General features: G+C 46.2%; 1 protein-coding gene across 2 annotated transcripts; it reads left to right on the forward strand.

Annotated features, from left to right (window-relative positions):
- The first annotated feature begins 1927 nt into the window (after nt 1-1927).
- Nucleotides 1928-12690, forward strand: Ndufs5 (NADH:ubiquinone oxidoreductase subunit S5). Of its 2 annotated transcripts, none has more exons than XM_042678771.1 (3): nt 1928-2034; nt 6866-7083; nt 12503-12690. In XM_042678771.1, exons 2-3 carry the CDS (start codon nt 6868-6870, stop codon nt 12605-12607), a joined length of 321 nt encoding a protein of 106 aa, XP_042534705.1. In that variant the 5' UTR covers nt 1928-2034; nt 6866-6867; the 3' UTR covers nt 12608-12690. The 2 variants fall into 2 exon arrangements, with proteins under 2 accessions (XP_042534705.1, XP_042534706.1); XM_042678772.1 differs by having other exon boundaries at nt 1992-2039.
- Nucleotides 12691-25750: the final 13060 nt, after the last annotated feature.

A 25750-nucleotide genomic window follows, 5' to 3' on the forward strand; every position in this document is an offset into this window, starting at 1 on the left:
GTGTGTGTGTGTGTTGTCCTGGGGCTTGAACTCTGAGCCTGGGCGTTGTTCCTGCGCTCTTCAGCTCAAGAAGAGTGCTCTATCACTTGAGCCCACAGCGCCACTTCCAGTTTTCTAGTGCTTTATTGGAGATAAAAGTCTCATGGAGGGCCTGGGAAGGTGGCTCAGTGGTAGAGCACATGCCTGAGGCCCTGGGTTCAATTCCTTAGCACCACATAAGCAAAAAGAAAAAAAGCCAGAAGTGGCGCTATGGCTCAAGTGGTAGAGCGCTAGACTTGAGCTGAAGAGCTGAGGGACAACGCCCAGGCCCAGAGTTCAGGCCCCATGACCGGACCCAAAAAAAAAAAAAAAGGTCTCATGGACTTTCCTGCAGGGCTGGCTTTGAACGAGATCCTCAGATCTCAGCCCCCTGAGTAGCTAGGATTACAGGCGTGAGCCACCGGTGCCCGGCTTCTTTTACTTTTTGAAACTTATTACCAGGCATGATACCACAGGAAGATCTTTAGTTCACATTCAGTCATCTTTGGGGTAAAGACGTGAACATTAGGTTTAAAGAATTAGTCACACGGGGCTGGGAAGGTGGCTCAGTTGTAGAGTGCTTGCCTTGTATGCATGAGGTCCTGGGTTCGATTCCTCAACACCACATAAGCAAAAAAGAAAAAAAATGGAAGTGGTGCTGTGGCTCAAGTGGTAGAGTGCTAGCATTGAGCTGAAGAGCTGAGGGACAGCGCCCAGGCCCAGAGTTCAGGCCCCACGAATGGACCACCCCCCCAAAAAAAAAGAATTAGTCACATGAGCATGTATGGTACTTCTGAGGAGTAATACAATGAAGTTTGCATTTAAGGGTGACTTGTCATGCAATAAAAATTGAAGAGCTGGAAACGTCGAAAGAATATTTGATACACAATGCCAAGGTTGTGTTAAGTGATCTGGAATATGTAGCACTAAAATCCAAGGTATCAGGGGATGCCAGGGGTATCGCGTGGTGATAGGAGTATTTGCCTTGTATATGAGACCCAGGGTTCCATCCCCAGCACTGCAGAAAACAAAAAGGAGGATGAGGAGAAGAAAAAGAAGGGGGTAAAAGGATAAGGGAGGAAGGAGAACCAGAGAAGGGTGATGATAATACTTTATCACTAGTACTTTCTGGGCAAGAGCCGTGATTTACCAATTCCATACACCCCATATACCACCAGTACTGAACATGCATTGAGTACTAATAAAACTACTTGAGTGGGCCCTGGAGAGAGTTGTAGATCTTAGGAATGATCTCCAGAATGAGTGATCCTTGGCTTTGGAGGCAATTAACCCATTTATGGAGAGAAATGTGATGGTGTATAGAATCATTCAGGCCAGGCCGGAATGCATAGCAGAGCTTGGGAGACAGGTGCCAGTGGTTCACGCCTCTAATCCTAGCTACTCAGGAAGCTGAGATCTGAGGATCGCAGTTCAAAGCCAGCCCAGGCAAGAAAATCTAAGATTCTCATCTCCAATTAACCATGCAAAAGCTGGAAGTGGATCTGTGGCTTAAGTGGTACAAGGCTAGCTTTGAGCAAAAAAGCTCAGGGACAGCCCCAGGCCCTGAGTTCAAGCCCCCAAACCAGCACCAATATACATAAATACATGTATGTATATTATATACATATATACATATACTATATATATGATTTATAAAGCTCTAGATAAAAATACATGTATATTCTATTTTCTTCCCACATTCCAGCGTATCGTTATTACTCACACTGATGTTTACTCTCAAGCACACGCAGCAGAGAATCGGATACAAAGGGATTCAAGACAGTCGTGGAAGATTAGGCTTCCTAGAGGTCAAAGACCTGTGACTATCCCCTGAGGACAAAGAGAGAGGTGCGCAGGCGCAGAGAGGTGGGGTTGGTTTCCACGGCAGGGGCGCGGCTCCCAGTGTCGCCCTGCAGACGTCGCGCTGCGGGCGTGCTTTGCGGCAGGCGGCTGCGTCGCCGGGCCAGTCGTTCTTCATCTGCGTCCCGGAAGAAGACAAGGGCACTGCAGCGGACGGTAGGGTCGGTTTCGTGTCTTCGCGGTGCGCGGTTCTTAGGGCCTTTCCATGTGAAGTTCTTAGGTTTTTGTTGGGGTTGCTTTGCTTTTGTAATTTATTGACAAGTTTTCTCCTGACAGAGCTTCGGTCGTGCTCGGCTTTCCTAGGCCCCTTGAGTCCCCGGAGTGACGCCGAGTCTGGAGAAGGCGCCGCGCCGCGCTCCCCGGCGCCGCGCTCCCCGGCGCCGCGCTCCCCGGCGCCGCGCTCCCCGGCGCCGCGCTCCCCGGCGCCGCGCTCCCCGGCGCCGCGCTCCCCGGCGCCGCGCTCCCCGGCGCCGCGCTCCCCGGCGCCGCGCTGCCCTCCCCGGCGCCGCGCTCCCCGGCGCCGCCCTCCCCGGCGCCGCGCTCCCCGGCGCCGCCCTCCCCGGCGCCGCGCTCCCCGGCGTCGCCCTCCCCGGCGCCGCGCTCCCCGGCGCCGCGCTGCCCTCCCCGGCGCCGCGCTCCCCGGCGCCGCCCTCCCCTCTGCGGGGTCGATGCTTTGGCTTCTCTTTGCTGACCTGGGATCTGAGGTTCTCATCCGGGCGCGCACTGTCCGTGCCGTGCGCGGTTTCTGTCCGCTCTTCCCCTCGAGCTTCGTCCCGTGTGCTCCGTGCCCTGTGAGGCCGCGGTGTCCGTAACTCAGGTGGCACCATTTTGGGAAGCTCGTCGCCGGGCTTCTCTTGGCATGCCATTAGCCCTTTTCGGAGAAAGGAGTCTCGTCTCGTGGGAGCTTCTTCCTTCTCCACACAGCTGTCACCCGCTCCGGCTCCTTCCAGTGGATTCTGAGTAGGCCTCTATCTTTTTCTTTTTCTTAACTTTTTTCTTTTCTTTTTTGTCCGTGGGGTTTGAACTCTGGGGTTGGGCGCTGACCCTCAGCTCTTCAGCTCAAGGATAGCGCTCTACCACTTGAGCCACAGCACCACTTCCAGTTTTCTGAATGGTTTATTAGAGATAAGAGTCTCTCAACCTTTCCTTCCCGGGCTGGCTTTGAACCGTGATCCTCAGATCTCAGCCTCCTGAGTAGCTAGGATTACAGGCGTGAGCCACCAGTGCCCAACTTCTAGGCCTCTATTTTTTAAAATACGTTTGTTATTGTGAAAATACTGTATGGAGGGGTTACAGTTACATCAGTAAGGTAATGAGTACATTTCTTAGAGCATTGTTACCTCCTATTTGTTTTTCCCCTACCATCCTTTCCCTCCCGACCCCCCCCCCTCCAAAGTTACAAAGTTCGTTTTCGACATAGTGTCTTGTACATCTCTTTGTTAAAATGGGTCAACGTGTATCCCTATTTAAGCATTTTGTTTTTTCCCTTCCTCTCCCCCAATTAGAAAAGTGTATATACAAGATGCAGAGCACTGCAATCAAATACAGTGAAAACAGGGGTTATACCGTGGAGAGGAACATACCAAAGAAACAAAAAAAAATCACATAGTACAATATAAGTACATTAAAAAAATAGCAAGAAAGAAAAAACCACTTGTGTCTCTGTCTCCCAAGACATCTCATTTTGCTTAACATCATCTTATATGGTCAATGTACATAGCTTTTGATCTTTTCTAGGACCTTTTCTGCTTGTCCTAGATATATACTAGTTATTGCAAATAAGGGAAACCATGGGACCTATGTTTCTTTGGGCCTGGCTTGCTTCACTTAATATAATTTTTTCCAGGTCTTTCCATTTCCTAACAATTGGGACAATGTCATTCTTTCTGATGGAGGTATAGAATTCCATTGTATATATACCACATTTTCTAACAGCTTTTTTTTTTTCTTCTGCTTATGTGGTGCTGAGGAATCGAACCCAGGGCCTCATTCATGCAAGGCAAGCACTCTACCACTGAGCCACCTTCCCAGCCCTATACAATTCTTTTATATATATTTTTTTGTTTTGTTTTGTTTTGTTTTTGGGTCCAGTCATGGGGCCTGAACTCTGGGCCTGGGCGCTGTCCCTCAGCTCTTCAGCTCAAGGTTAGCGCTCTACCACTTGAGCCACAGCACCACTTCTGGCTTTTTTCTTTTTGCTTATGTGGTGCTGAGGAATCGAACCCAGGGCCTCAGGCATGCAAGGCAAGCGCTCTACCACTGAGCCACCTTCCCAGCCCCAATATATATATATATTTTTTTGTGTGTGTGAAAATACTGTAAAGAGGGGTTACAATTACATGGGAAAGATAACGAGTACATTTCTTGTCAAGCATTGTTGCCTCCTCCTTTGTTTCCCCTTTCCATCCCATCCCATATCCCGCAATTTCTTGATTATAGCCATTCTAACTGGGGTGAAGTGGGATCTCAATGTTGTTTTGATTTGCATTTCTTTTATGGCTAGAGAAGTTGAGCATTTCTTTATGTGTCTATTGTAGGCCTCTATTTTTAGAAATAAAATTTACCAGGCTGGGAATGTGGCTTAGTGGTAGAGTGCTTGCCTAGCATGCATGAAGCCCTAGGTTTGATTCCTCAGTACCACATAAACAGAAAAACCCAGAAGTGGCGTTGAGCAAAAGCTCAGAGCCAGTGCCCCATGACAGACCAAAAAAAAAAAAAATTCACCAGCAAATCTGCAATGCACACACAATTATGTTGTTTTGTGTATGTTGTATTTTTGGCGCCCCCCCTCCCCACAATTCTGTTGAACACAGGACTTGATTTCAAATCATGCCACCAGCCCTATTTATTTATATTTTGTTTCTGAAGGAAGGTGTCACTAACTGCCCAGGAGGCTGCCCACGCGGTCCTGTTGTGCGCCACCATTTCCAACTCCTTTTTTGTTGATGTTGTTGGTCGTGGGGCTTGAACTCTGGGCCTGGGCACTGTCCCTCAGTTCTTCAGCTCAAAGCTAGCGCTCTACTACTTGAGTCACAGTGCCACTTCCAGTTTTTTGGTGGTTTATTGGAGAAAATATTCTCACGGACTTTCTTGCCTAGGCTGGCTTTGAACCATGATCCTCAGATCTCAGCCTCTTGAGTAGCTAAGATTACAGGCATGAGACACCAATGCCTGGCTCAACTCCCAATTTTTTTAATTTAAATTTTTATTGTAAAGGCGATGTACAGAGAGACTACAGTTACATAACTGGGGTAGTGAGTCCTTTTTTTTTTTTTTTTTTAACAGTGTCACCCCCCCTCCCTCATTTTCGCCCAGTTTTTTTCTCTCCCAATCCCCCCACCACCACCATTTTTGGGATTCTTGTAGCCTGTCTCTGCTCTCTCTTCTTTTTTCTTCCCTTCTCTCATACTCCCCACCTTTTATCTTAACATTACTATGTATTTATCATGTATCTTATTCTTTTTTCCCCCAGTATCTGCCAGATTCTACTGAGCACCAGAATCAATTATCTATTTCTTTGTTGTTCAACATTTAAAGTTTTTTTTGTTGTTGCTGTTGTTTTGTCTTTTTAGCAGTTGCTGAGCCTCTGCTTGGTCCCTGCTTCAAAGCAGTCATTACCCAATATGGGAACCATACAATTAAAATAGTCCATTTCAGTGATGTGCCATATACCATGATACAAGTTGAGAGTGTTGTGGGAACATAGAGGAAAGACCTCAGATTTGAGGTGCTTCTCAAGAGAAGAGTCACCGAAGTTAATAAGGAAAGAATGAGTAGAAAGGGCTATGAATGTGGCTCAGTGGTAGAGTGCTTGCCTATCATGCATGAAGCCCTGGGTTTGATTCTTCAGTACTACATAAACAGAAAAAGCCACAAGTGGTGCTACAGCTCAAGTGGTAGAGTGCTCCCCTTGAGCAAAAAAGAAGCTCAGGGACAGTGCTCAGGCCCTGAGTCCCCAGGACTGGCAAAAAAAAGAAAAAGAAAAAGAATGAGTAGAAAAATATAAAGAAATTCTTTGTGCTTTTCAGTTTTCTTGTCTTTTTTTTTTTTAAAGAATTAGGTTGTTTGAGTTAAAACATAGGGTTTGTTTTTGTGCTAGTAGTGGGGTTGAAGAGTCTGTTGGCTTTTTCATTCAAAGCTGGAGCTCTACCACTTGAGCCACAGCTCTATATCTGGCCTTTTGGGGGTGGGTTTATTGGAGCTAAAAGTGTCATGGACTTTCCTGCTTGAGCTGACTTCAGACCCTCATCCTGAGATCTCCACTTCCTGAGTAGCTTAAGTTACAGGCCTAAGTCACTGGTGCCCAGCAAAAGTGTCCTAGCTACTAATAAGGCTGAGATCTGAGGATGGCAGCTTGAAGCCAGCCAGGGGAGGAAAATTTGGAGATTATCTCCAATTAACCAGTAGAAAGCTAGAGGGGTAGCTCAAGTGGTAAAGGGCCGTCCTTGAGTGAAAAAGGCCAGCAAGAGCAAGAGGCTCTAAGTTCAAGTCCTAGCACTCACACACACACAAAGTACCATATCAGTATACAAAGAATTTCTGTGTATTCTTTAGTTCTGATTTTCTTTGCCTTCAGTTTTGTGTTTTGTTTTCTTTGGTCAGTTGTGGGGCTTCAACTCTGGGCCTGGGCGCTGTCCCTCGGCTCTTCATGTCAAGGCTAGTGCTCTACCACTTGAGCCACAGCATCACTTCTGACTTTTTCTGTTTATGTGGTATTGAGGAATTGAACCCAGGGCCTCATGTATGTGAGGCAAGCACTCTACCACTGAGCTACCTTCCTAGCCCCTCCTTCAGTTTTATGAAAACACAGAATTGCTCAATTGCCATAAACTTAGAAAAGCTATCAGTGAAAAGTTTGGTGAGATAAAATTGAGAGAATATCACTTTCTAGAAGGCTTATCATAATTAAATATCTTACTTTGTTCTTAGAAATGGTTCATTTGATTTCACTCTGTAGCATTGTTCTTATGTTTATCTTTTGTTACAGACATGCCTTTCTTTGACCTGCAGAAAAGGCTGGGCATTAGCCTAGATAGGCACTTGACAGTCCAGAGTGCTGAGCAGCCCTTCAAGATTGCTTCTCGATGCCATGCTTTTGAAAAAGAATGGATAGAATGTGCACATGGAATTGGTAATATCCGGGCACAGAAAGAGTGCAAGATAGAACTTGATGATTTCCATGAATGTTTGCTACGACTGAAAACGGTGAGGAAGTGATGGAGATGTGCACCGAATTAAGTCCTTGTCTTTTTTTTTTGGTCAGTGGTGGGGCTTGAACTCTGGGCCTGGGCGCTGTCCCTCAGCTCTTCTGCTTAAGGCGAGCGTTCTTCCACTTGAGCCACAGCGCTGTTTACAGTTTTCTGGTGGTTTATTGGAGACAAGAGTCTTACAGAGGGGCTGGGAAGGTGGCTCAGTGGTAGAGCGCTTGCCTTGCATGCTTGAGGCCCTGGGTTCAATTCCTCAGCATCACATAAGCAAAAATAAATAAATATATTTAAAAAAAAAAAAGAGTCTCACAGACTTTCCTACCTGGGCTGGCTTTGAACTTCAATCCTCAGATCTCAGCCTCCTGAGTAGCTAGAATTACAGGCCTTAGCCATTGGTGCTCAGCTCTTTTTTTTAATGTGTGTCTATGTCTGTGTGTGTGTACGTACATGCACATGCTTGTGCCAGTCCTGAACTCAGGATCTGGGTACTATCTCTGAGTGGTTTGTTTGTTTGTTTCTGATCTTGGGGCTTGAACTCAAGACCTGGGCACTATCTCTGAGCTTCCTTTTGTTCAAAGTTAGTGCTCTACCATTTGAGCAACAGTGCCACTTCTGGCTTTTTCTGAGTAGACTATTGGAGAGAAGAGTCTCCTGGGCTTTCCTGCCTGGGGTGGCTTCGAGCCATGATCTTGAGATTTCAGTCTCTTGAGTAGTTAGGATCCAGCTGAGTTTACTCTTTTTGAGGAGAATACTTGGATTTGAACTCAGGATCTGTGCTTGTTAGGCAGGTACTCACTCTGCTGCTGAACTCCAGCCTTTTTTTACTCCATCACTTGAGCCACAGTGCCACTTGCAGCTTTTTCTGTTTATGTGGTACTGAGGAATCAAACCCAGGGCTTCATTCATGCTAGCAAGCACTCTACCACCAAGCCATATTCCCAGCCTCTGTTCTGGTTATTTTTGAGGTAAGTCTTATTTCCTGCCTGAGTGCATTGTATACTCCTGAGTGGGCTCTGCCTATGTTATGTTTTCTTCTTGTGCCTAGGGCAATAGTGTGTGCCACTGAATTCAGTTCTCCATTGAAAAGGTGTTTCATGAACTTTACTGCCCAGGCTGTCTTTGAACTATTGTCCTCCTAATCTCGGGCTCTCTAGTCGCTAGGATTATAGGTGTGAGCCGCAAGCTCTTGGATGGGCTTTTATTAAGTGTTCTTAGTTGGTTATTGGACAGTAACTTGCCCAGTGTGAATTTGTAAAACTGTGGTCAGACACCGCTACTTAGGTACCATGACAAGGACATTAAGTGTTTTTAGGTCTGAGTAGGACCTTTTTTTTTTTTCTTTTTTTTTGGGGGGGGTCCGGTCATGGGGCCTGAACTCTGGGCTGGGCTCTGTCTCTCAGCTCTTCAGCTCAAGGCTAGCGCCCTGCCCCTTGAGCCACAGTGCCACTTCCAGGTTTTTCTTTTTTGCTTATGTGGTGCTGAGGAATCGAACCCAGGGCCTCATGCATGCAAGGCAAGCGCTCTACCACTGAGCCACCTTCCCAGCCCGAGGACCTATTTTTTCTCAAGTGTTTTTCCTCATACTTTTCCCAGATTTTTTTTTTTTTTTTTTTTGTAACTTTTTACCCTCCTGTACCCACCAGCTTCGAAATTGCATGTTGTGTTTGTCCATATTTTCCATAGGCAAAAACAGTCAACTAGCTTTGGGTGTGTGTTCTTGAAAATCTGTAGATGAAAATATTTTACATGGGCTGGGAAGGTGGCTCAGTGGTAGAGTGCTTGCCTGCATGCATGAGGACCAGGGTTTGATTCCTCAGCACCACATAAGCAGAAAAAGCCGGAAGTGGTATTATGGCTCAAGTGGTAGAGCTCTACCCTTGAGCTGAAGAGCTGAAGGACAGTGCCTAGGCCCAGAGTTCAGGCCCTAGGACCGACAAAAAAAAGAAAATATTTTACATTCATTAGACATTCTTTGGAGAAGAGGTTAAGCCCTATAGACTGATTACAGTGATTATATGATACAACAATCTAGTTTTTGTTTGTTTGTTTGTTTGTTTGCTAGTACTGGTGCTTGAACTAAGGCCCTCTTGCTCTCTTGACTTTTTTTTTTTTTCCTGTCAGTCGTAGGGCTTGAACTCTGGGCCTGGGCGATATCCCTCAACTCTTCAGCTCAAGGCAAGCGCTCTACCAATTGAGCCACAGCACCACTTCTGGTTTTCTGGTGGTTTATTGGAGATATGAGCCTCACAGAATTTCCTGCCCTGCCTGGGCTGGCTTTGAACCGTGATCCTCAGATCTCAGTCTCCTGAGTAGCTAGGATTATAGACATGAGCCACCAGTGCCGGCTTCTCTTGGCTTTTTCTACTCAAGGCTGGTACTGCCACTTGAGCTACAGCTCCACTTCCACGTTTCTGGTGATAGATTGGATTCTCATGGGCTTTCCTGCGCTGAGTGGCTTTGAGCCACAATTCTCACCCTCCTGAGTAGCTAGGATTATAGGTGTGAGCCACTAGCCCTCAGCTCAGTTTATTATTCTAAGAAAATGAAGGTGCTGGAACTGGGAAGGTGGCTCAGTGGTAGAGTGCTTGCCTTGCATGCATGAGGTCCTGAGTTTGATTCCTCAGCACCACATAAGCAGAAAAAGCCAGAAATGGTGCTGTGGCTCAAGTGGTAAAACACTAGCCTTGAGTTAAGCAGCTGAGAGACAGCACCCAGGCCCAGAGTTTAGGCCCCAGGGGAAGGAAGGAAGGAAAGAAGGAAGGGAGGGAGGGAGGGAGGGAGGGAAGGAGAGAAGGTGCTTATTAGAATGCTTTAGAAAAAGCTAATCAAAGAAGGATCTTAGTAACATGGTACCCATCTCTTCTACAATTGAGTAGAATTCAGTAGGGCCCTATTCTCCTTAAAAAAGAAGTCTTTGGGTTTAATCTGCCATTTTGCCTGTTCCTATGCTTCAGATATAACAAATAGAAATGTTTTTATTCTAACTTCATGGTGTTCAAGGACACAATCTAGGTTTTCAGTTAAATTTATAGTAGTTACCAGAATCGAAAATTTTTAAGTCTTTGTCTCATAACATTTGCTATTTACATTTAGATAAAGTGAAGCTAAAATTGGATAAGGGAGTGTCACGTAATATTTTATATTGATCTCTGCAGTGATAGTTATCATTATATAATTCATCTTTTAGTCTAACTGAGGGACAAGAGGTAAGTCATAGTTGGCCGTCTTCCAAATATTTAGTTCTCATCATGGCTAAACTATTATTTATTTCACCAATCAAGATTTTTACCTTATCTTGGAATATTTATAGCCAGAAGAGGCTATGTAAAGGCAGGAAAAATACTGGGGCTAGGAGTCAGGAGAGGCAGATTCTCGTGCCACTTCTGCTGCCACTAATTCTGTGACTTTGAACATATCACCACTCGTTCATCTTTATTTCCTTACCTGAGGAAATTAAATAGTTATTCTGAAGTCACCTCCTGATTCTGTGAGTTTATGAATAAAAGCAATTATAAAGGATAGTCTAAGGACTAGATTCTTTCTTATAGATGAAGAAGCTAGCAGGGCACCAGTGGCTCATGCCTATAATCCTAGCTACATAGGACGCTGAGATCTGAGAATCATGATTTAAAGCCAGCCTGGGCAGAAAAGTCTCTGTGAGACACTTATCTCCAATTAACCACTCAAAAACTAGAAGTGGTACTGTGGCTTAATTGGTAGAGCTCTATCCTTGAGCACAGAGAGGCTCAGAGACAGCACCCTAGCCTCGAGTTCAAGCCCTACACCTGATAAAAACAAAGCAAAAAAGAAGCTAGTCAGAGTATTTATTTCTTAAAACATACCTGTTGGATGAGTTGCTATTATTTTCATTATGTAACTAGAACTTTGAAAGGGATTGGGAGTAACTATATAGCTTGTGGTGGTGTGGCTGCCTGGCAGGCAAAAAGTTAAGCTTTTTTTTTTTTTTTTTTTTTTGTCGGTCGTGGGGCCCGAACTCGGCCTGGGTGCTGTCCCTCAGCTCTTCAGCTCAAGGCTAGTACTCTACCACTTGAGTGTCAGCCCCACTTCCAGCTTTTTCTGCTTATGTGGTACTAAGGAATCGAACCCAGGGCCTCATGCATGCAAGGCAAGCACTCTACCACTGAGCCACCTTCCCAGCCCCTAAGCTTAATTTTTTAATTCTAAAAGATGTCAGCATAAACATATCTCTTAATTGCCTTGTAAATACCTTTTCTTCATATAGGTAGGAGGCAGGTAAGTATGCAGGTATGCATATATAGATAGAATTTTTTGTGTGTGTATGTGCAAGTACTGGGGCTTGAACTCGGACCTCTTGCTCTTGCTTGATTTTTTTTTGCCCAAGGCTGGCACTGTACAACTTGAACCACACCTTCACTTCCAGCTTTTGTGGGGTTTTTTTGTGTTTTTTTTTTTTTTTTGTTTACCAGTCCTAGGGTTTGAACTCTGGGCCTGAGTACTGTCCCTGAACTTCTTTTGCTCAATGCTAGCGCTCTACCAACCACCACCTTCTGCTTTTTCTGTTTATGTGGTACTGAGGAATCAACCCCAGGGCTTCAGCACTCTACCACTAAGCCACATTCCCATCCTCCACTTCCAGCTTTTTTGTGGTTAATTGGAATTAGAGTTTCAGACTGCCTGGGTTGGTTTTGTACCTAAGTCCTCAGATCTCAGCCTCCTGAGTAGCCAGGATTATAGGCATGAGTTGCCAGCGCCCAACCTATAGAACATTTTAATTACTAGTGTTTAAGAAGGAATTATAGCCTGGCACTGGTGGCTCATACCTGAAATCCTAGCTACTCAGGAGGCTGAGATCTGAAGATCACAGTTCAAAGCCAGCCTGAGCAGGAAAGTCCCTGAAACTCTTATCTCCAATAAGCCACTCAGAAAACCGGAAGTGGCGCTGTGGTTCAAGAGGTAGAGCACTAGCCTTGAGCTAAAGAACTGAGGGACAGTACCCAGGCCCAGAGTTCAAGCCCCACCCCCACCCCCATAAAAAGAAGAAGAAGAAGAAGAAGGAATTACATATACCAGAAGTTAACTTGTTTAAAACAAAACTTTGGAAGAGGAGTCTCTTAAGCACCCAACCTCTGCATTGCCAGCAAGGGGCTTTTCCTTTCTCCTTTATCCTAGTTTGCTAAATAATTATTGCTAAACTTCAGAAACAAGAAGCCTGGGAAGTGATTTCATGTTCTTTAAAGATGGACTTCAGGTCTTAGAGCATAGTTAAGTGTCACACATACAAAAGAAGAAAAAGACAGACTTTATTTCAGAGGCTCTCTTGAATGAAAAGCCTTCCTCCAAAGTTTAAAGATGAGACCACAATCTTGTTTCTCTTGTCCTTTCTGGAATACATTTCTTTCTATTTTAATGTTTGTTTGTTTGTTTTCTTTTGACAGATAAAGCGCCTGAAACTCATCCAGAAGCAGCGGGCTAAGCTAATAGAGGAAGGGAAGTATACTCCTCCACCTTACCACCAGGGTCAGGAGGAGATCAGGCCCTGAGCAGGTTCTCTGTATTCCTCTGGGAAGATGGCTTGCTGGAAATCTGTTTCTCACAGTATAAAATAAAGGATTGCTCCACTTTATTTCTTTTATTTTCTCATGTATAATACTCTTCTTTTTTGTCAGTCATATGGGGCTTGAACTCTGGGCCTGGGTGCTGCTCCTCAGCTCTTCAGCTCAAAGTGAGCACTCTACTACTTGAGCCACAGCACCACTTCTGGTTTTCTGGTAGTTTATTGGAGATAAGAGTATCACGGTCTTTTCTGCCCGAGCTGGCTTTGAATTGTGTTCCTCAGATTTCAGCATCCTGAGTAGCTAGAATTACAGGTATAAGCCACTGGTGCCCGGCTTTCTGTGAGACTCTTATCTCCAATAAACCACTCATAAAACTGGAAGTGGCACAGTGGCTCAAGTAGTAGAGCATTCGCTTTGAGCTTAAGAGCTGAGGGACAGTGCCATGACTGACAAAAAAAAAAAAAAAAGAGGGGCTGGGAAGGTGGCTCAGTGGTAGAGCACTTGCCTTGCATGCATGAGGCCCTGGGTTCGATTCCTCAGCACCACATAAGCAAAAAGAAAAAAAGCTGGAAGTGGTGCTGTGGCTCAAGTGGTAGAGCGCTAGCCTTGAGCTGAAGAGCTGAGGGACAGCGCCCAGGCCCAGAGTTGAGGCCCACAACTGGACCTCCCACACACACACACACCAAAAAAAAAAAAAAAGATGACATGGCTTACCTGGTATCAAACAGTGGAAGCACTAGAACCAGAATGTGAATCTAGGTCTGGATTTACCTTCTGATTCTGATTGTGTAAAGGCCTTGAGATGTCTGGACAATGCCACTGTGCTTTTTCACAGGACTTACAAAAACGGTATATGCAAGAAAACCTTGGCAAACTGAATTCCAGAGAGAATTCAAAGGTGAACAGGAAGTTTGATCAACTTCTAATATCACCAAAAATTAAAAATCATATGGGAGGAGAAGGGACAAGAGCAGGCAGAAAAATGAATTTGTATATGTGTTGTATGCTGATCCTAAGGCTTGAACTCAGGTCACGGGCAAGGTCCCTGAGCTGTTTTTGCTCAAGGCTAGTGCTCTACCACTTGAGCCATACTGTTTACCCTTCCTCCCTTCCCTGAAAGGGATTCTTTAAGTCTGTGTATAAAGTCCTAGGCAAACATTAGGCAAACTCTTGATTGACTCATGTGTTAAACTGAATAGAATTAACATAGCAGAATTAACAGAGCTGAATTACATGGCAGAATACCATGCAGGTTTTCAGATTTATCTCTGGTAGCGCATAAATGAAGCAGACCAGAATAGCACTGCAAGCATTTTGAAAAGGAAATTGTCTTTGCAATGACAAGCCTACATAATTAAACCAGGACTGGAATTAAACTAAACCATGCCAGCTAAAATAGAAAGTAGGATGCAAAGTCTCATACCATGCAAAATGTCCAAGTTTCAATACAAAAGTTATGATTGAGTGAGAAAATACAATCAAGCTGGGTACCCATGGCTTACGCCTGTAATCCTAGCTACTCAGGAGGCTGAGATCTGAGGATCACGATTCAAAGCCAGCCAGGGCAGGAAAGTCCAGGAGACTCTTTTTTTTTTTTTTTTTGGTCGGTTGTGGGGCCTGAACTCTGGGCATGGGTGCTGTCCCCCAGCTCTTCAGCTGTACACCAGTGCTCTACCACCTGTGCCTCAGCCCCACTTCCCACTTTTTCTGCTTATGTGGTGCTGAGGAATCGAACCAAAGGCCTCATGCATGCAAGGCAAGCACTCTACCACTGAGCCACCTTCCCAGCCCCCGGGAGACTCTTACCTCAAATTAACCACCAGAAAACCGGAAGTGGCACTGTGGCTCAAATGGTAAAGCTCTCACCTTGAACTGAAGATCAGAGTAACAGTGCCCAGGCCCAGAGTTCAAGCCCCAGACCAACAAGGAAAAGAGAAAAAGGAAATACAATCAACAGGCCAATGCAAAGATAATTCAGGTGTTGGATTATCTGTCAGCTGGGTTTTTTTTTGGTTGGTTGTGGGGCTTGAACTCTGTCCCTGAGTTCTTTTTGCTTTAGGCTAACTTCTACTACTTCTGGTCTTCTGGTGGTTAATTGGAGATTACAGTCCTGCAGACTTCTCTGTACAGGCTGGCTTTGAACCACAATCCTCAGGTCTCAGCCTCTTGAGTCACTAGTATTACAAGCATGAGCCACCAGCACCTGGCCTGCCAAAGATATTAAAGCAAAGCAAGGCATCAGTGGTTCATGCCTGTAATCCGAGCGATTCAAGAGGCTAAGAGCTCAAGATTTGAAGCCAGCCTGGGCAGGAAAGTCCGTATCTCCGATTAAGCAACAAAACAGATGGAAGTAGAGCTGTGGCTCAAGTGGTAGAGCACTAGTCTTGAGCAAAAAAACTCAGGGACAGCAGCTAGGCAGAGTTCAAGCTTCAGGACCAGCAGACAAAAAAAAAAAGAAAAAGCAAACATAAAAATGTTTCACTGACTGGCTGGGAAGGTGTCTCAGTGGTAGAGTGCTTGCCTTGCATGCCTGAGGCCCTGGGTTCAATTCCTTAGCACCACATAAGCAGAAAAAGCTGGAAGTGGCGCTGTGGCTCAAGTAGTAGAGCACTAGCCTTGTGCTGAAGAGCTGAGGGACAGTGCCCAGGCCCCAAGACCGGACCCCCCAAAAAAAAAAAATGTTTCACTGAGGGCTGGGAAGGTGGCTCAGTGGTAGAGCGCTTGCCTTGCATGCCTGAGGCCCTGGGTTTGATTCCTCAGCACCACATAAGCAAAAAGAAAGAAGCCAGAAGTGGTGCTGTGGCTCAAGTGGTAGAGCGCTAACCTTGAGCTGAAGAGCTGAGGGACAGCACCCAGGCCCAGAGTTCAGGCGGCTAAGTGGTAGAGCACTTGCCTTGCATGCTCGAGGCCCTGGGTTCGATTCCTCAGCACCACATAAGAAAAAAGCCGGAAGTGGTGCTGTGGCTCAAGTGGTAGAGTGCTAGCCTTGAGCTCAAGAGCTGAGGGACAGTGCCCATGCCTAGAGTTCAGGCCCCATGACCGGACCCAAAAAAAAAGTTTCACTGAGTAATTACAAGTTCTTTTGAAACAAATTCATTTTTTAAAATATCAATAAATAGAAAATATAAAAGTAGAAACTATTAAAATTTTTCAGCTAGGGGCTGGGAATTTGGCTTAGTGGTAGAGTACTTGCCTAGCATACATGAAGGCCTGGGTTCGATTCCTCAGTACCACATAAACAGAAAAATCCAGATGTGGCTCCATGGCTCAAGTGGTAGAGTGCTAGTTTTGAGCAAAAGAAGCTCAAAGACAGTGCCCAGGCTCTTGAGTTCAAGCCCCAGTACGGGGAGGGGGGGGGGGGGGGGGCGGGGCGGAAATTCAGCTTAGTGCCAGTGGCTCACACCTATAATCCTAGCTACTCAGTAGGCTGAGATTTGAGGATCACAGTTTGAAGCCAGCCCAAGCAGGAAAGTTTATGAGACTTATCTCTAATTAACCAGCAAAAAGCTGAAAGTGGAATTGTGGCTCAAGTGATAGCCAGCCTTGAGCAAAAAAGCTTAGGGATCATTATCCCTGCGTTCAAGCCCCAGGACCACAAAGATTCAAGCTGGGGGCTTGGCTCAAGTGGTAGAGCACTTTCGCAGTATGCACAATGCCCTAGGTTCAGTCTTCTCTATCAGCAATACAAAAGTCAGTCTGAGCTGGGAAGGTGGCTCAGTGGTGGAGCGCTTGCCTCACATGCATGAGGCCTGGGTTCGATTGCTCAGCACCACATAAGCAGAAAAAGCCAGAAGTGGCGCTGTGGCTAAGTAGTAGGATGCTAGCCTTGAGCTGAAGAGCTGGGGGACAGCACCCAAGCCCAGAGTTCAGGCCCCATGACCGACAAAAAAAAAGTCTGAAATTAATCAAAATGAAAAATGCAGTAACCAGAATTTAAAAGTCAGTGTGAAAATGAACAAAAAGAGTCCATGAACTTGAAGACCGATCAACAATGCTACCAAATGGGCCAATCTGCCTGTTGTGCAATAGTCCAAAAGTTACTGAAACAAGTTTTATAAAAGAGTTTATTCACAAGGCAGCCAAGTATGTGGAGATGAGAGCAAATGTGCCTCCTCAGTAGATAATGCGGTTAAAGCCCAATGGGTTAAAGTCCCCAAGCATGGCACTATTGAAATGGAGGAAGCTAGGTAATTGGGATTGTGCAATGAAGGTCACAGATTTTTCCGCCCAGCTGGTTTCAGACTGTAATCCTCAGATCTCAGCTGAGTAGCTAGAATTACAGACATGAGCCATTGGTACCTGGCTTTTGCAAATTTATTTTTGTAGTTGTAAAATTACAAAATAAATGGGCAGCCAAGTTTTTTTTTTTTTTTTTTTTTTGTGGTCGTGGGGCTTGAACTCTGGGCCTGGGCGCTGTCCCTCAGCTCTTCAGCTCAAGGCGAGCGCTCTACCACTTGAGCTACAGCGCCACTTCCGGTTTTCTGGTGGTTTATTGGAGATAGGAGTCTCACGGTCTCTCCTGCCCGGGCTGGCTTTGAACCGCGATCCTCAGATCTCAGCCTCCTGAGTAGCTAGGATTACAGGCGTGAGCCACCAGCGCCCGGCTCAGCCAAGTTATTTCTAAGTAGCAAAAATCAAATAGATTTTTCCATTCTTGGCACTGTAAAACGATGAAAGATACTAGCTGAGATACTCGTGAAGCAACACACATGGGTGATAGGAGGAGGCAGCTTTGGATGTGTGGCCCAGCATTCCTAGGGGAGGCCTGTGTCAGGTCCCTGCCTGGAATCAGTCCTTTCCCCATCACCCAGGTGGACACATGGAGGACTCTTTCAATTCCAGTGACCACTCAAATTCCTGGAGTTGGTATCCGTCACTTGAAAGCCAGAGATTCAAGCATAAATGACCTAGGTCAGGATTACTGACTTTTAATCTGCATTGTCATTTGGAGGCACTTACCTGCCAACTCTGGCTGAAGACCATAGCCACTTTCCGCTGTCATGGCTTCTGCTGCCCAGACAGTAACTCCAGACAGGAAAGGGACACAAAGGCCCGATGCTGGTGACTCACAGCTATATCCTAGCTAATCAGGAGGCTGAGATTTAAGGATCCGCAGTTTGAAGCCAGCTGAGGCAGGAAGGTCCATGAGACTTTGGTCTCCAATTAACCACCAAAAAACGGAAATGGAGCTGTGGCTCAAAGTGGTAGAATGCTAGCCTTGATCCCAAAAGCTCAGAGATAGCACAACTGAAGCAAGGAAGCAAGGAAGGAAGGAAAAAGAAAACTACAAAGTTTTACAAACCTTATTTGGAGCCGGGCGCTGGTGGCTCACGCCTGTAATCCTAGCTACTCAGGAGGCTGAGATCTGAGGATTGCGGTTCAAAGCCAGCCCGGGCAGGAGAGACCGTGAGACTCCTATCTCCAATAAACCACCAGAAAACCAGAAGTGGCGCTGTAGCTCAAGTGGTAGAGCGCTCGCCTTGAGCTGAAGAGCTGAGGGACGCGCCCAGGCCCAGAGTTCAAGTCCCACGGCCGACAAAAAAAAAACAAACCTTATTTGGAACCACAAATTCAGTAGACGTGTCACTTGCATCATGATATCAAGCCTCCCAGATAGGTTTGGGCTCACCATGGGATCTCCCTTGCCCAGCATCCATTCTAAAAGCAAGACCCAAACAAAGTTCCCTGCCAGCCCAGGAATTAGAGTGTGGTGGTAGCAGCTGCAGGGGGAGTAGCTCCTAGCTGCTTCTGCCAGAATGAAGTGGTTGGTGGCAAGGACACTAATCATTATGTTCCCTAGTGTCGGTCAGAGTAAGACCTGGTCAGCATTCTCAGTGAGTAATGGGCTGGCCTGAAAATCTAGCCAGGCAGAATATCATCAGCTGTCCCGGAAGAGTCCCAATAGTGAGCAGATGGTACATTCAATTCAGGGTGATTTGGAGAGAGTTTAGGAAAGGGAATGTTTGCAGGGGTGAGGTAGAGAATCCACAAGGAGGATGCAGTATCATGGGGCCTGAAGAGATGGGGCAGGGAAGCAGTCACAGAAGAGACCAGCTGAGAGATGATGGCCTGCGCATGGACCAGCCTGCAGAGAGGAAGCTGAGGGAGTTAAGTACCCAGGCTTTGTGTTCCACCTACTTGGACTCCATCAACCAAACAGAACCAGAAATGGAGGACCAGGGAGCCCACTGACATCATCTTATCAGTCTCCTAGGGTACAGGATCTGGTGAAGAATAGTGAGGAGGGCTGGGAAGGTGGCTCAGTGGTAGAGCACTTGCCTTGCATGCTCGAGGCCCTGGGTTCGATTCCTCAGCACCACATAAGAAAAAAGCCGGAAGTGGCGCTGTGGCTCAAGTGGTAGAGTGCTAGCCTTGAGCTGAAGAGCTGAGGGACAGCGCCCAGGCCCAGAGTTCAGGCCCCACGACCGGACCCAAAAAAAAAAAAAAAGAATAGTGAGGAGCCAGACTGGAGGAACCAATGGAACACTGCCAGCACAAGGCAGAGAGATCTGGATTCAAAGCCATTCTGTCTCTATAGTTCTGTGATCTTCAGCAAGTCACATACCCTCTCTGAGCTATAATGTCCTCAACTGTAAAGTACAGATCATTCTGATTATATCACAGAATTTCTCTGATAATTAACCAAACAAACACAGGTACACACACATGCACATGTGCATGCGCGCGTGCACATACACACACAGAATAAGCATTTTGTAAATAATAGTTTCAGCTGCTTCTCTTTAGTTATTTATTTATTTTTGCCGATTGTGGGGCCTGAACTCTGGGCCTGGGCTCTGTCCCTGAGCTCTTCAGCTCAAGGCTAGCGCTCTACCACTTGAGCCACAGCGCCACTTCTGGCTTTTTCTGCTTATGTGGTGCTGAGGAATCAAACCTAGTGCCTCATGTATACAAGGCAAGCTCTCTAACACTGAGCCACCTTCCCAGCCCATCTTCTCTTTATTTTCTTGTCTCCTGCTTGTTACTATATTATATATAACCAGAACCTCTCAAAGGGTCTCTTGGAAATGGGTTTCCTCCTGTCTGACCAGTGCCCTTGTCTCCTCATGGTGCAGAAGATAAGGACTGTGGCATTGTGGCCAACACATCTTACAAGATACGTTAAGCTAGGGTCCTATTGACAGATCAAATCATGCTGTGTTTGGTTTTCCAGGGACTGAATGTCTCAGAGATGCATGGGCTGGGCAGGGACAGAGGCCCAGCTTGCTATACACTACTATGCTTTTTGTCAAAACAGCAAAGAGCAGTGTGCTGCTCCTGGGCCCAGAATACTAGAGGTGGTGAGCTGGAACAGGGAGTGGTTTGGATTGGGTCTCTGGGAAATACCATGAGTATGCTGGAGCAGAGGGACTAGGTGGATCACAAGGTCTCATATCCCCCAAAGAGATCAAGGAAACTGAGGTTTGAAAACACCTGCCTTGAGATGGATTCTGCTGCTCCTCTGTGCAGACAGGTTTCAGAGTTGCCGTGGCAGAGCTGGTTAGGTGAGCAAAACGTTAGAATCTATGAGGAGAGAGAGAAAGAGAGAAAGAGGGAGGGGGGAACAACAACGGCTATAGTCTGGATCTTGAATATCCCCTAAAAACTCATTTGTTAAAGGTTTTGTGGTCAAACTGTGGCACTGTTGGGAGATGATAGAACACTTTGGAGATTGGGCCTAGCGGGAGGAGGTCACTGAAGGGATGTCCTTGAAATGGGTATTGGGACCCTGCACTCTCTGTCTCTCAGTAGCTTTCTGTCTCTGTCCCTCTCTCTCCCCGCCCCCCTTGTTTCCTGGCTACTATGACGTGAATACTGTGCCATACCACAGGCCCAAAGCCACAGAGACAAGTGACCATGGACTGAAACCTCTGGAATTGTGAGCCAGAATGAGCCTCTCTTTGTAAGTTGATTATTCCAGTGTCAGGAGTAGTGTACATCTGAGAACACAGCACTCAGGAGGCAGAAGTAGGAGGGCTGAACTACATAATGAGACCCTGTCTCAAAACAAAACAGTACCCAAAAATCATACACCCACAGGCACACAACAGGGATTTTTTTTGTTTTTGTTTTTGTTTTTTGTCGGTTGAGGTGCTTGAACTCTGGGCCTGCGCGCTGTCCCTCAGCTCTTCAGCTCAAGGCTACCACTCTACCTCTTGAGCTACAGCGCCACTTCTGGTTTTTTTGTTTTGCCTTGTTTTGTTTTTTTTTGGGTCCAGCCATGGGGCATGAACTCTGGGCCTGGGCGCTGTCCTTCAGCTCAAGGCTAGCGCTCTACCACTTGACCCATAGCACCACTTCCGATTTTCTAGTGGTTTATTGGAGAAAGGAGTCTCACAGTCTTTCCTGCCAGGACTGGCTTTGAACTGTGATCCTCAGATCTCAGCCTCCTGAGTAGCTAGGATTACAGGCGTGAGCCAATCTTGCCCGTCTTACACAACAGTTTTTTCCAGGTATTTTTTCATGGTGGTAGAAAGCTATCAGAAAGAAGCCTGGATTTAGCATCTTGGTCTCTCTACTGAAGCTTCCACATTACTGGGATCTGTCTAGAGCCACCCATACAGTATCTTTGGCTGTTTCAGAGCAGAGCGCCTCCCCTTGGGGCGTCTATGTAGGCAGAGTCCAAGCCTTCTGCTTATTTCCCTGGGTCTGTGAGCCTCTGGCTGGCTCTGCAGTGTTTCTGCAGAAAGAGGCCAGCAGCCTCAGTCATGATGAGGGGTTTCTCAGGAAGAGAAATAAGCAGGATTAAGGTCTGTCTGTCTGTCTGTATGTATGTGTGTGTGTGTGTGTGTGTGTGTGTGTATGTATGTGTGTGTATGATCCTAGGGCTTGAACTCATGGCCTAAGTCTGGTCCCTGAGTTCTTTTGCTCAAGGCTAGAGTTCTACCACTTGAGCCATAGCTCTACTTCTGGCTTTTGATGGTTAAGTGTAGATAAGAGTCTCCCAGACTTCCTGCCTAGGCTGCCTTCAAACTACAGTCATTAGTTATCAGCCTCTGGAGTAGCTAGGATTATAGGCATTAGCCACCAGCATCTGGCTGGGTTGTCTTTTTAAATTGTGACTGCTCATGCTTCAAAGCAGTTTTTATGCGGGGAAAGAGAACATTTTTGCAGTGATGTAGCAGAATCCTTTAAGAATCCTGCCAATGACTTGCTTTCACTTGTCCCATCCAAGTTTGCTGTGGCCAGAACTTCCTGGAGATGACACAGGCTGTGATCAGAGGTGACAAGTTTAAACCCCCTGGCTGTATAAGGATAAATGAAGCAGGTCTGAAAGTTAGTACAAAGTATATCTCCCATGCTAAACAGGACTCAAGAAACAAAGGATCTCCATTCAATTCATTGTATCATTTCTAAATGACTCCATGTTCTTTTTTTGGTCAGTCATGGGGCCTGAACTCTGGACCTGGCACACTCCCTCAGCTCTTCAGCTCAAGGCTAGCACTCTACCACTTGAGCCACAGTGCCACTTCCAGTGCCACTTTTCTGCTTATGTGGTTCTGAGGAATCGAACCCAGGGCCTCATGCATGCAAGGCAAGACTCTACCACTGAGCCACCTTCCCCAGCCCTGAAACATTTGATTTTTAAATGTTGGTTTTATTTTTTTGTTTGGTCATTTTTTCTGTTTTATGACAAGGTCTTGCTATGTAGCCCAGGTTGGCTTGGAACCCACAATCTTCCTGCTACCATCTCCTGTGAACTGGGATTGCAGGGGTGAACTATCACACGCAATTTAGTATTTTAAAGTATGTGAAGCAACTTCTGCCTCTGGCAAGACAAAGAAGATATCTTTCCTCTAGTCCTGCTCACTAAACACAACTAAAAACCCTGGACACAGTCTAAAAGAAACAGGAAGGGGGCTGGGAAGGTGGCTCAGTGGTAGAGTGCTTGCCTTGCATGCCTGAGGCCCTGGGTTCCATTCCTCAGCACCACATAAGAAAAAAGCCGGAAGTGGCGCTGTGGCTCAAGTGGTAGAGCGCTAGCCTTGAGCTGAAGAGCTGAGGGACAGCGCCCAGGCCCAGAGTTCAGGCACCACGACCGGACCCAAAAAAAAAAAAAAAAAAAAAGAAACAGGAAGATGTAAACAAGAAGACAGCCCATGATGGGTATCTTGAGATCAAAGAATGACTCAGCCCTGAGTTATCTGAGTGTTCTTTTTGCTTCCCATCTGTCAGAATGAATACTGGAGACCAGAGCAACCCAAGCAGTAAACAAAGGCAGACACAGGGAACTCCTATGGCCATCAGTAACAAGGCCTCTCCTCCCACAACAGCAGTGGAGACAACATGGGGGGAGAGAAGACAACTCTAAGTGTACTCCTGCCCTGGACATCTCCACTGCAGCAAGATGGGGAGTGGAGGGGGCTGGGAAGTTGGCTCAGTGGTAGAGCGCTTGCCTTGCATGCATGAGGCCCTGGGTTCGATTCCTCAGCACCACTTAAGCAAAAAGAAAAAAGCCGGAAGTGGCGCTAGGGCTCAAGTGGTAGAGTGCTAGCCTTGAGCTGAAGAGCTGAGGGACAGCGCCCAGGCCCAGAGTTCAGACTCCATGACCGGACCCAAAAAAAAAAAAAAAGATGGGGAGGGGAAAGCAGTGATGTGCATGACCCTCAGCCCAGCCCTGGCAGCCCAGCCTTGGTGTGTGTTTGGGTCTTAGTTATTAAGACAACTTTCTTTCTTTCTTAGTCATGGGGCTTGAACTCTGGGCCTGGGCACTGTCCTTCAGCTCAAGACTTGCGCTCTACCACTTGGGCCACAGCACCACTTCTGTCTTTTTCTGCTTATGTGGTGCTGAGGAATCAAACCCAGGGCCTCATGCATGCAAGGCAAGCACTTTTCCACTGAGCTACCTTCCCAGCCCCCCTTCCTTCCTTCCTTCCTTCCTTCCTTCCTTCCTTCCTTCCTTCCTTCCTTCCTTCCTTCCTTCCTTCCTTCCTTCCTTCCTTCCTTTCTTTTCTTCCTTTCCTTTCCCTTTCCTTCCTTCCTTCCTTCCTTCTTTCCTTCTTTCCTTCCTCCCTTCCTCACTTACTCCCTTCCTTTTCTTTTGTGCTCTGGGCCTGGGTGATGCCCCTGAGCAATTTTTTCCCTCGTGGATAACACTCTACCACTTGAATCACAGCTCAATTTCCAGCTTTTTGTTAAGTTTTTGGAGATAGAGTCTCATAGACTTTCCAATTCAGGATGGTTTTTTATTTATTTATTTATTATTTTTTATTTTTTGGTCAGTTGTGGGGCTTGAACTCTGGGCCTGAGCACTGTCCCTGAGCTCTTTAGTTCAAGACTAGCACTCTGTGTTTTAAGCTAATACAAGTCAAAAAAGTTTTCAAAATTAGGGCTGGGAAGGTGGCACTCAGTGGTAGAGTGCTTTCATCGCATGTGTGAGGACCTGGGTTCGATTCCTCAGCACCACATAAACAGAAAAGGCTGGAAGTGGTGCTGTGGTTCAAGTGTAGAGTGCTAGTCTTGAGCTGAAGAGCTCAGGGACAGTGCCTAGGCCCAGAGTTCAAGCCCCATGACTGACCAAAAAAAAAAAAAGTTTTCAAAACTAAGTTTATAAGTTTATAAATCAAAGAAGTTAGAGAGCTGGCCTCAAACTTTATATTCTCCTGCCTCTGTCTCCTGAGTGGTTGCCTAGCATGCATAAATTCTGGGTTCATGATCCAGAATTGTCAAAACAAAACAAACTACTCAGGAGGTTAAAATCTGATGATTGCAATTCAATTCCTGTCTGGGCAAGAAAGTCCATGAGACTCTTATCTCCAATTAACCACCAAAACCCTGGAAGAGGAGGTGTGGCTCAAGTGGTAGTGTCAACTTTGAGCAAAACAGCTAAGGAACCATACCCTGGCCTTCAGTTCAAACCTCAGGACTGGCATACACTGCCACCCCCCCCCACCCCCCACCTCCCCACACACACACACAAAGAAAGAAAGAAAAAGAACAATAATCTGTCAACTTGAAATTCTGTATTTGCTGAAACAGGGGAAGTGAAGACATTTTTTTTTGTTTAATTTTTTTTTTTTTGGTCCGGTCGTGGGGCCTGAACTGTGGGCCTGGGTGCTGTCCCTCAGCTCTTCAGCTCAAGGCTAGCGCTCTACCACTTGAGCCACGGCGCCACTTCCAGCTTTTTTCTTTTTGCTTATGTGGTGCTGAGGAATGGAACCCAGGGCCTCAGGCATGCAAGGCAAGCGCTCTACCACTGAGCCACCTTCCCAGCCCCGAAGACATTTCTTGACAGGTGGAAAACTAAGGGAATTTGTCACCAGCAGACTTACCCTATAGGGATTCCTGAAGGCAGTCCTCCAGACAGGAAGGAAATGGCAACAAAAGGATTCTTACAGCATCAAGTAGAATAAAAGGAACAACAGAGAATCATCCTAGTTTGAGAATTTCAAGCTGTTTTATGAGAGAGATAGCACTGATGTGGCTTTGAATATTTGTAGATGAAATATTTCAGACAATTACATTATCAGTAGAATGGGCAAAGGATAAAAGTAAGGTGTCTAGGGGCTGGGAAGGTGGCTCAGTGGTAGAGCTCTTGCCTTGCATGCATGAGGCCCTGGGTTCGATTCCTCAGCACCACATAAGAAAAAAGCTGGAAGTGGTGCTGTGGCTCAAGTGGTAGAGTGCTAGCCTTGAGCTGAAGAGCTGAGGGACAGCGCCCAGGCCCAGAGTTCAGGCCCCACGACCAGACCCCCCCCCCCAAAAAAAAAAAAAAAGTAAGGTGTCTACATTTCATTTCGGTTGTTAAAGTATCAATGCAAGTAGATTATACAAAAATATGTGTATAAAATGTAATAGCAATCACTGAATTATATAAGGAGATGCACTCAAAATGTTATAGAAAATCAAAATGCAATGAGCAAAAGTTCACCTGGCACTGATGGCTCACATTTGTAATCCTTGGTTTAAAAACCAGCTCTGGGAGGGAAGTCTGTGAGACTTTTATCTCTAATCAACCCTAAGCTGGAAGTGAAGGTATGGTTCAAATTGTTCCATGCTAGCTTTGAGTGGAAAAAGCTAAGGGACATTGTCCAAGCCCTGAGTTCAAGCCCCAGTACAAGCACAGATAGATACATAGATAGTTAGATAGATAGATAGATAGATAGATAGCATGATCCAATCGGCCAG

The sequence above is a fragment of the Dipodomys spectabilis genome, unplaced genomic scaffold (assembly GCF_019054845.1).
Source record: "Dipodomys spectabilis isolate Male_0828 unplaced genomic scaffold, ASM1905484v1 ptg000002l, whole genome shotgun sequence".
Classification (NCBI taxonomy): domain Eukaryota; kingdom Metazoa; phylum Chordata; class Mammalia; order Rodentia; family Heteromyidae; genus Dipodomys; species Dipodomys spectabilis.